The sequence below is a fragment of the Fringilla coelebs genome (assembly GCF_963513975.1).
Source record: "Fringilla coelebs genome assembly, chromosome: 28".
In the NCBI taxonomy this organism is placed as follows: Eukaryota; Metazoa; Chordata; class Aves; order Passeriformes; family Fringillidae; genus Fringilla; species Fringilla coelebs.
The window spans coordinates 3062356-3073654 of record NC_140054.1 but is presented as its reverse complement, the minus strand read 5'-3'; the positions used below and the strand labels follow the sequence as shown (position 1 = coordinate 3073654).

The 11299-nt window shown below is 52.1% G+C and overlaps 1 protein-coding gene across 1 annotated transcript; it reads right to left on the bottom strand.

Annotated features, from left to right (window-relative positions):
- Positions 1–235: 235 nt before the first annotated feature.
- POU3F1 (POU class 3 homeobox 1) lies at positions 236–1351 on the bottom strand (the record flags this gene model as incomplete). Its single annotated transcript, XM_084222722.1, has 1 exon — positions 236–1351. One exon carries the CDS (start codon positions 1349–1351, stop codon positions 236–238), a length of 1116 nt encoding a protein of 371 aa, XP_084078848.1.
- Positions 1352–11299: the final 9948 nt, after the last annotated feature.

The following is an 11299-nucleotide window of genomic DNA, read 5'->3' as shown; positions in this document are numbered from 1 at the left end:
CGGGCGGGCCGGGCCGGGCAGAGCGGGAGGGGCCGAGCCGGGGGCGCCGCCGCCTCCCGGCCGCGCGAGGAAGGGAATAAATTAGAGATCGCAAACCTTTGGCTACTGCTGCGGCGGCCGCTGCGGCTCCGGCGGGCGAATAAATAGAGCGCGGGGCGCGGAGCGGGCGGCCGGGCCAGTCTGAGAATAAATTAAAACGCGTCCCCCGCTGCCCGCCGCCGGGGCCGCGGGGCAGTCACTGCACGGCGCCGGGCAGCGCGTGGTGCAGCGGCGAAGTGTCCGCCTGTGCGTAAACGTCCTCCATGGGGGGATGCGGGACCCCGGCCGGCGTCATCCGCTTCTCCTTCTGCCGCCGGTTGCAGAACCAGACCCGCACCACCTCTTTCTCCAGCTGCAGGGAGTCCGCCAGGGAGGTGATCTCGTGCGCCGAGGGCTTGGGGCACTTGAGGAAGTGGTTCTCCAGGGCGCCCTTGACGCCCACCTCGATGGACGTCCGCTTCTTGCGCTTCCGGCCCTGCGCCGCGATCTTGTCCAGGTTGGTGGGGCTGCCCGTGCTGGAGTCCGTCTCCTCCAGCCACTTGTTGAGCAGCGGCTTCAGCTTGCACATGTTCTTGAAGCTCAGCTGCAGCGCCTCGAACCGGCAGATGGTGGTCTGCGAGAAGACGTTCCCGTACAGGGTGCCCAGCGCCAGCCCCACGTCGGCCTGCGTGAAGCCCAGCTTGATCCGCCGCTGCTTGAACTGCTTGGCGAACTGCTCCAGGTCGTCCGAGCTGGGCGCGTCCTCGTCCGACGGCTCGGGCGGCCCCAGCGGCGGCGGCGATGCCGCCAGCTCGTGGCCGCCCGCCTCCTCGGCGCCCAGCGGGTCGCGCAGCCCGTGGTGCAGCGCCGGCGCCGGCGGGCCCAGCATCCCGTTGAGGCCCGCGTAGGGCTGCGCGTAGAGCAGCGGCTGCCCCGACGGCGGGGACATGGGCGGCAGGTGGTGCGCGCCGCCCTGCGCCCAGCCGCCCGCCGCGCCGCCCGCCGCCGGCTGGTGCACCAGGTGCGGCCGGTGGTGGAAGGCGGCGGCGGACAGCTCTTCGCGGGGTCCCGGCGGGCCGCCCTTGGCGTGCTCGGCGGGCGGAAGGTGCGCGCCCCCGCCGCCCCCACCGCTACCCCAGTCCGTGCCGGCGCTGGGCAGCCACTGGTGGTGCGCCAGCCCGACGGCGTGCCCGGCGGCGGGGGCCAGTCCCTGCAGGTACTCGTGGTGCATCATCTTCTGCACCTCGCGGTACGTGGTGCCCTGGTGCAGCCGGTCGCCGTCGGGGTGCATGAGCGCGGCGGAGCGCGGCAGGTACTGCGCGGCGGCGGCCATCGCGTGTGCGCCGCGCCGCCCGCGCCGCGCTTTAGAGCCGCGCGCCGGGGCGCGGGGCCGCCGCGCGCCCGCCCCGCCCCCTCCGCCCCATTGGCCCGCCCGCCGCCGCGGGTGGCGCGCGCCGCCCCGCCATAGGGCGCCGCCGGCGGGAGGGCGCCGCCCCGCGCCGCGCGCTCGCCATTGGCCGGCGGCGGGAGGGCGCTGCCCACGGGATTGGCCGGCGGGGGCGATGGGCGGGGCGGCCCGCGGCGGAGCGGGCGCCGATTGGAGGAGCGCGGTTCATTCATGCCGAGCTGCCGCCGGCCGCCCCGGCCGGGCGCGGGGGCGGCGCGGACCCCGTGCCCGCGTCCTGTGTCCGCTCCCCGTGCCCGCTCCCTGTGCCCGCGTCCTGTGCCCGCTCCCCGTGCCCGCTCCCTGTGCCCGCGTCCCGTGCCCGCTCCCCGTGCCCGCTCCCTGTGCCCGCGTCCTGTGCCCGCTCCCCGTGCCCGCGTCTTGTGCCCGCGTCCCGTGCCCGCTCCCCGTGCCCGCTCCCTCTGCCTGCGTCCCGTGCCCGCTCCCCGTGCCCGCGTCCTGTGTCCGCGTCTTCTGCCCGCTCCCCCCGCCCCCTCTCCGTGCCCGCGTCCTGTGCCCACACCTTGTGCTCGCTCGCCGTGCCCGCTCCCCGTGCCCGTGTCCTGTGCCCGCACCGTCTGCCCTCACCCTCTTCCCTCACCCCGTGCCCGCTCCCCGTGCCCGCTCCCTCTGCCCGCTCCCTCTGCCCGCTGGATTTGGCTGCTGCCAGGCAGGTGGGGAGCGCTGGCTCCTGCAGCTGCTGTGCGCGGGTGGCCCCTGGGGCTCAGCCACTGGACTGTGTCATAATCGAGACCAATTTGGGACGTTAAAAGTCGTGATTGAGGTTTTTAGGTGAACTCCCGATAGGTGGGAGCTCCTTCCTAAACGCTGCATGGGGTAGAGCAGCAAGGGCCAAGAAATGAGGATCTGGGATTGTTTGGGCGTCATGGGAAATGTGGGTCTTGGATGCTGCCTCAGAGGCAAGTCTCTGAGCCGGTTTGAGGGTTGGCACAGGATAAAGGGTGGAGGAATTTGTGGGAAAAGACAATGACAACAAGAAACAGACATGTCTGGCAGTGCTGGGAGAGGGGCAAGGGATGTCTTAATTAAGCCAGCTCCAGACTTCATCTGGGGCTTGGGGCCCAAAGTGAATTAGGGTGGGCACCAGGAGCATTCAGCACTTCTAAAAATTAATCTTTGTCCCTGTGCTCCGTTGTAGGGTGGGAGCAGAGACAGTGACCTTTGCCAAGGGCTCTGGTGAACAATGGACTGTCGGATCAATACGTGTACGAGTGTAACATGTCAAGATGCCCTGCACTCTCCTCAGCTGGGCAGGGTGGCTTTGCTGCTGCTAAGGACAATTAACTGCAGCCTCCTGCAAGGCTTTTTGTGAGGTGTGCCACATCCCCTCCTGTGTGTTGGGGGCACTTTGTCATTTCGGGGTACCAAAGCACTGGTTTGGGCCGGGGTCCTCCAGCCCTGCGTGCTGGGACTGTTGGAGCCAGCAGAACTTTTGGGTTCTGGGTTTGGGGGGACCAAGCTGCCACATCCCATGGTGGAGCACAGTGCCCAGCTCAGTGCCCACCTCTGCCTTCATTGGCACCTCGTCCTGGTGGCCCTGCGGGCTGTGACCGTGCCACAGGGTGGGAGTGCTGCCACAACCGCCCTGTGATCACGGATTTGACCCACACTGACCCTGGTTCACCCTGGGATCTCCAGCCTGGCATCACACAGGGCTGGACAGCTCTGTCTCCTGCTGCAGGCTTGCAGTGGGTGGGTGACAACAGCAGGAGCTGCTCCTGCCTTTCAGCAGCCCAGGGCCAAACCTGCAGCCACGGGGCTGGGGCTGGTCCATGGCGAGGGCTCAGCATCCTGTCAGGGGCCTGGGAGCTGCTGGGCCTTGTTTGGCTGGATCGTGGAAAGAGCAGCTAGGAGAGGGACACACCTTGCTGCTGGCAGTCTCAGCTATCCACTGGCTTTGGGGACAAGTTTGGGACTGAACATGTGCCTATTTTGCACCTTTCACTGAAGCCAGGTATACACATATTCTCTTTTCAGGTGTACAGCCCTAGAGAAAGGCTGGACTTTGTAGGAGAGATGGGTTCCAGGAGATCATGGAGCATATTTCATTAGGAGAATAATTCATCTTTCTTATTTTCCTGAGGAATCCTTTGCCCACACTGCATACGTTTGTAATGAATAGAAGCCTTTCAAATGATTCAGTGACATGCTGTAAAATATCATACTTGGTTAAGCATTTTCTCTATATTTTTTCTGACCTAGACTCATATTAATGTCAACTCTCCATGATGCAGTGCTGTAATATTAAAATTTTTGGTAGCCAATTGCTTTTGATATTTATATCCATTTTTAAGGGAATCACAATGAATAAATGTGCCCAGCTCTAACTTTATGCAAAATAAGCTGTGTGTAAATCAGTAAATCATTAATAGAATGAATCATTTCCAAAGGCTGAAGACTGGATTGCATTTCAAACTTTCATCTGTTCTGTATGTTTCAGAAATTACCAAAGGAGAAACCACATCATGTGTGATAACTGAGGTGCCCATCACAGGCTGTTTGCACAGTAGTGCTGGTTCATGTTTGATCAAATGATCTTTGTAAACCAAGGCACTGTGCACTGGTTGTGCTCTGGGCTTGTTCTGCTTACCAGAAGTACAGTTTAAAAACTGGGAACAGCAAACAGCAGAGGAAGATGCAAAATTCCCATCTAACTCCTCCCTCAGTGATTCCCAGCTCCAGAAGTCAGAGCCAGGTGGCAAAGTTCTCTCTTTTATTAAACAACATGAAGGAAATAAAAGAAAAGGAGAGGTGCTGACCCAAAGTGAGGAGGACAGGAAGGATTGAGATGCCTGTACAAGCACTAACTTCAAGAGCCAGATCTGCATATTCCTGGTATCCCTGTCTCCACTGAGGCATGGGACTGAGGAGTGCACACCTTGAAAGACCATACTAAGATTTCATTATGTTGAAAGCCTATTCCTATTTTTTCTTAAATATAATTTTTATTATATATTTCATTAGATTTTTATATAATATATATTATCGAATATACATATCATTATATTAATATATGTCTTATATATTATATATTTTTATTCTATTAATATATATGTAATATAATATTATAGATATGTATTTATAATATAGAATAGATATTTTTTATTCTATTTTTACACAGTTTTTCAGAGCCATACCATCCAGCAAATCCCTGTAGCAGGGCATCCAGGTTTATAATATTATATATATACGTATTTATAATATATCATATATATTTTTATTCTATTTTTACACAGTTTTTCAGAGCCATACCATCCAGCAAATCCCTGTAGGAGGGCGTCCAGGTTTATAATATTATATATATGTATTTATAATATATAATTTTTTTTTCTATTTTTACACAGTTTTTTCAGAGCCATACCATCCAGCAAATCCCTGTAGGAGGGCGTCCAGGTTTATAATATTATATATATACGTATTTATAATATATCATATATATTTTTTATTCTATTTTTACACAGTTTTTCAGAGCCATACCATCCAGCAAATCCCTGTAGGAGGGCATCCAGGTTTCCTAGCAAAAGCTGGTTCCTTCATTAAGCCTTGCCAGGGATATTGGCATGCAGTCCATTCCCTCTTCAAGGAATAAACAACCCCATGGGCAATGTTCGATATGATTCATTCTCTGTGTGACTGTGACAGCACCAGAACCTGCCTGATGCAGCTGGATCTGAGGCTGGTGGGAGGACTGAAATAATAATAATGAGGAGGCTGAGCACGGAGGGAGCAGAGCTGGGGCTGCTGTGCACAGCCAGGGAGCTGCTGGGGATGCAGCCCCTGCTCTGCCGGCCCTGCCCTGCCCCAGGCCACTCAGGGCTGCTTGGGAATGCTCTGGGATGAGCAGCTGTGTCCTCTCAGGGCATCTGGGAAAACATCTGGGCCTCCTGCACCGAGGGAACAGCTGCTGCTGCTGTCTGGGCCCCTCTCAGACACCAGTTGGAGCATTGGAGCAGTGTGGGTGCCATGGGACAGACAGAGAGAAATGGCCAGTGTTTCTCACAGCGGCTTGGGAGGATTTTTAGGGAGTTGTAAGGATGTGATGCTTGTTAAGCATAAACAGTCTACAAGTCTCGGGGGTCTCTGTGGTCAGGATGACCCCAAGATGTGTTGGAGAGTTTTTTCCCAGCCTGAAGGAGTCAGAGCTCTTCAGGTCTCATTCTGAAGGCTGTTTATTTTTCCTTATCTATGACATTCTGTCTCTGACCTGCTGAGATCTGTCTGGCAGGTCAGTTTGTGGCACACTGACCACCCTTGGGGTGGTGTTAGCTTTTTATACTAAAAACCATGTGTACTTTATTTGCAATAATTTCTCAATCCCTATCACCTATGTTAGACAGTCTGTTTCTACTCTAAACCAATCCAGAAGTGCCACCATCCCAGCAGAAGATGGAGGCCAAGGAGAAAGACTGGACATGCCCAGATTTCTCCATCATGCCTCCTGAACCCCCATTCTAAACCCCCAAAATTCTACATTTCACCCTGTGATAAACTCACATTCTATCCAAACTCCTGTGGCTTGTAACTCCTCACACAAAGTTGGTAATTGTTTTTTCCATGGGCTAAAATCCAAGGCACAGGTGTTTTTGACTCGGTGCCAAGGTCTCTGAGCCCCCTGCCAGGGTCTTGAATCCTCCAGGGCAGCCAGAGCAATGTCCTGGGTCCTGACATACAAATGGTGTTTTTCTACTTCGTCTTTCTGTTCTTCTCAAAGACAATGTGTGAAGAAGATGGTTTTGTTAATTAGCCAATCAAATAAAATCTATCATATCCCTCTATAAAAACCATGCAATTCTCTTGAATAAAACCTTCTTTGCTCTTTCTACAATACTACCTCCTCCCTATTCCTGTTTTATTCTCAACACAAAAATGACAGAGCAGGGGCTCTGCAGCAGGGAAAGACACCTGCACTTCCTGTCAGCTGAGAGGAGGCCAAGAGTCAATTCTCCAAGTAAAATCTGCCTGTAAGTGTGAATCTGCCCTGGGAAGAGGCAGCATTTCCCAGAATTTGTAGCATTTTGCCTAAATGTGTTTTGTCTAGGATATCTAGCAGGACAGATAAGAAATTTTTACAACTTTTTGGGTGGCTATACCTTTTGACAAAATCTTATTTTTGCTTTGCTCATCTAGACATGCAGAATTCTTAATTTGATGAGTGACAGTTAACAGGTTAGTGGCTGGGACAACAGTGAATTAAAAAAATTAAAAATTAAACAGTGAAATTAAAACTAGAGAGGAAGAGAACTAGAGAATAAATCACGGGGAACAGTTAAAACAAATGCGTGAGGTGTGCTCACTGTGATTATTTGTAGTCATAGACAGTCCTGTAATTATTTGAAAATTGTCCAGAAACAAGTTCTCATGAGACCAAAATGAATGCAAAAAATGCTGTTGTGATCTTTTATTGAATCAATGAAATTTAGATTAGGCAGTCACTAAATTCCTGTTTACACAACAGACCTTAATGGCTCCAAAGGAAGCGCTCGAATGTAGTCGACAAATAATCCCTATTTATGAAAGCCCCATAATATGCATTTACATAATCCCCACTTTAAAAAGCTATATCAGCTCTAAAGTTCTTCAGCTCAGAGATATGCCCCAGGGGATTAAAAGTAATAAACAAAACAAAGGGGAAAAGATGTACACACACATCCAGCACCGTGCACCGCAGCCTTCAGGATTATCGCAGGCGGGAGGAGGCAGGGATAACCCTCCAGCTCTGCTCGCCCCACTCCACCTCCAGCAGGGCTTGTGCATGTGCACAGGGATGAATCCATGCCCATCCCATCTCCACGAGGGGCTCTGCATGGCTTGGAGCACGTGTGTGGCACTGCAGGGTCTCTCTCTGCATTGTGTCTCTCCTGGCTTTTTTCACAAATACAATATTGGCTCATCCTGTGCGCCCAGGAAGTGCCATAATGAAACAAAGAGTCTTGCTCATGCTTTGAGGTGTTTGTAGCAGCTTTAGGAGGCAGCTGATAGGACACAGAACTGTGGGTTGTGCACTTTATTTGTGCTCAAGATGACTGGGCAGTTGCTGATATTCCCATGTGACGGATGTGGCATTTTGCTGTCGAGGTGCTGTCCTTGAGATAAGAGCTATGACAGGGCAGGGACCTGCACCAAGAATGTTAATGTTGCTGAAGGGTTTGAATTTAAAAAAAGCTGTTCTTTACTGTGGAAAACAAGCTGCTCCTGAAAAGCTGATTATTCAGAAGTGTGAATTTTGGAGACTGATTTCTTACCTTCTGAAATGTTACCTTGTCTTTGCAACTACCCATTGCTTAGGAACAAAACATTATAAGTCTTGTCTGGTGGAGCCTGAGTTTTGCAATTCTGATAGTTGGGTCAAATCTGTATTGGATTCAGTCAAAGTAAGAAAGGAAAATAGAATTATTTTCCAGCTTTAGAGAAATACGTTTGCTGCCCGCACATTCTGAATTCTCTGTGTGCCTTTTGCTTCAAACTCTTTGATTAGCATTTATACTATAAATGAGAGCACAGAAGCACAGGAATGTTGGTATTTACCCTCAGTGAATGCCAGCATTCAAGTGCTGTGGAGTTTTGTGTGCTCAGAACATCCTTGCTCAGAGCTCCCAGCTGTGTGGTCATCCAGCTGTGGTGGTGCTGCAGGCAGAAAGGAGAGTGAGAGCTGCAGTGCAGCTGCCTGCCCTGGCCTCTTCCATCTGGCCCAGCCCTCCTCCAAAGGGGAGACTTGGAGCCCTTCTCCAAATGGGATTTTCCTGCTTTGCTGGGGTAGGGCAGGGTGCAGTGTCCCCTCCTCTGTTCTGTTCAGGGTTCTCCTTTCTGCTGCTGGTGTCCCTGCCCACCAGCCCTGGAGAGCTCTGCCCACCTCACCCCAGGGAAGCCTCTCCTCTCTCTGAATCATGGCCAGAAAAATCTCCCCCTTAAACCCAGACTCATTGCTGAGGGAGCTCAGGGGTGACAGGAGGGCTTGGCACCAGCTGCCCAAGGCACTGAGTGTTTCTTCCCAAAATAAGGTTGGCAATTTCATTCTATGTGTCCTCAGCTCAGTTCCACCTTAATAATGGAGCTTTTTGGTTTCTATTTGATGAGGATCTTTGCAGTTTGCATAAAGCAACCACATGAATAAATAGTTTAGAACAGATAAGACCTGGGGGTGAGTTTGGTGGGGGCTCAGCAGGAAAGATTATGCATTCAGCAGATAAAGGGGACCATGGCTGTGGCATCACTTCATCTTGTCAATCCAATATCAACTGGAACAGGGAGCAGAAGCAGCTGCTATTTCACTGGGGTGCAGTAACAAGAGCTCAGGAATCACCCCACCTGCACCTGGTCAGGAACTCTTCCTGCAAAGATCGATTGCTGAGGAAGGAATTGCACAGAGAATGGTTCATTTTTACATTTTCCAGTCATATTTGGTGCAGGGCATGAGTGTTCCTTTACTCACCCCTCTCCACATTGGTTACTCCAGTGATGCACAGTTCCAGGGCTGACTGTCCCTGCTGACAGGCCACACTTGCCAGGCTGGCTTCCCAAACCGAGATGTTTTGAGAAATGTACAGATACACAAAAACAGGGAGGCAGAAATTTTCTTTGTGGCAAGGCTGAGGTGCAAGTGTTGGGAGGGATGAATCCCTGTAATTTTGTTTTTACTACAAATTATGCCTGGCTTAAACTCTCCACCTCAGGCTTTGATCTGCTGGATTGGTGCTAATCCATATATTTATGCTTTGCCAGTATGGATTTAAAGTGGTGTAATTCAGGTTATTCTCAAGAGTCCTTCCTCTGCCTGAACTGTCACTGTGTCATAATTGTTGCACTTTTGGTGACTTTTCATCAGCCCTTTTGTGATAACTGAGGCAAAAGGCGAGTTCAGAAGGAAGGAAAACATCAGTTTTTAATGAAATTAACTTCTCAGGTGATGATGTGCTTCTGGAGAACAGGAATCAGGCACCAGCCTTCAGCTTACTCTGCCTCTCCTTGCCTCACCCCAGCACATTGAGTGTGAACCTGACCCTTCTCACGCTGGAACAGGGATCTGGAATTCAGCTCAGGAGAGCTGATGCTGCTGGTGGCTCTGCACTGCTCCCATTCTGTTCAGGGAAAAGGAAGTGGTGAGCAGCTGGGGTGGGAGATAATGCCTGGCACAGCATCTCACTGAGTAAGTGCTCTTTTGTGCCACCAAAAATTTTCATTTCTTCATCTCTTTTTGAGCCAAGCTCAATGATGAAAACATCAAACCTGGCCGGTTCTGAGGCCTCAACTCACTCAGTAACTCCTCTTTGTGTGCTGCTTCTCAGCAACCTCCAGGTTTCTGCCTTCCCTTTGGCCATTTCATTGATCATTTAAATAGTTCTATTAACCACAGGGAGCACTTATGGGGGGTCCATAAGCGCCATGGAAACATCAAAATGCAGCTGGATGTGTAGGGTCTCACCTGGAAGACAAAAGTTTTCTTGTGCAAACCAAGAGCACTGAAGTGAGTGGGAAGGGCAGGTGCTGTAGGGGATAAACCTTTGCAGACTCACCCTGCTGCAGCTGGGGCAGGAGGAGCTGAGGATGAGGAGCCTGCTCAGTGCCTTGGCAGGGTGTTCCACCTGTGAGTCAGCTCTGCAGGAGTCTCACCAGCCCCTTGGCCAGACAAGCTGTGCCTTCATTAACTCTTTCCTGTAGGAGATGTAGAAGCCAATTAATTACAACTTAGACTTTATTCCATTAAACTCCTCTGAGCTCCAGGGGAAGAGCCTTAAGATTCTGCTCTGATCCTGCTGCCACTGACGCCTGTAAAATCTCTCCACAGACTTGGATGGGAAGAGACATTAATTCCACGTTTGCTTCCAGCCTGGAGCGTGGCCAGTGCATGCACTGCCCCCTCTTCCCCCCTTCCCAGTGAGACCTGCCTTGGGGACATGCATTGTCCTCACAGAACAGTTTCTGCTGGTTCCAGGACAATGGACCAGGTGGGAACTCACTGGGGTTACTGTCCAAACCTTGCTCCCCTGCCTGATGTCAAACCTCCATTCTGCTGCTCCCTGTGAAGACAAACCCTGTTCACCTTTCCAACTGAACTGACTTTAGTTAGTTGAATTTTCAGAGGGATCATCATGTCTGAAATGACAGATACCACACAGCTTTGCTTCTGGAAGAGAAATCTTCACAAGCAGAGACTTACAGCTCCACAGAGCTGGCAAGAGGGCAAGTCTTAGAAAAGAGCTGTTCCTCAATCTCCTTTTCACAAACTTCTTGTGCCTCAAAGAAGGCAGAGGACTGGATGTAGGTTGTCTGTGTCCCACTGGAGGACTGGATGTAGGTTGTCTGTGTCCCACTGGACTGCACTGTTGACGAGGCAGGAGTGGTTCCTGCTGTGCCACAGGAGCAAGTTGGGTGCCATCAGCCAGTGCCACACTGCAGACAGGGCTTTGCATGCTCCTGAAGCCTCTGCACAAGCAGCCAGGGTTTATTCATGGGCAGACTGCTTGGGTGTTTGGTGTGGAGCAGGTACAAGGTGATGAAAGGAGTGGTGTTATTTACAGAGCACATGAAAATGCAGCTGTTCTGGGTGCAGTTTTGGTCACTGCAGCGCCAGTTTGGTCACAGCAGGCTATGAAGGAGAGTCCAAAGGAGGGCAGTGAAGAAGGTGAAGGGCCTTGAGGAGGAGCAGCTGATCTCAGTTTGTCTGTTCAGCTGGAGGAGAGGAGATTGAGGGGACACTCACCACAGTTACAGCTCTCCTGGGAGGGGAAAAGGAGGGGCAGGTACTGATCTCTCTGGTGAGCAGTGGCAGGACCTGAGGGAATGGCCTGAAGCTGTGTCAGGGGAGGTTTTTGGCTGGAT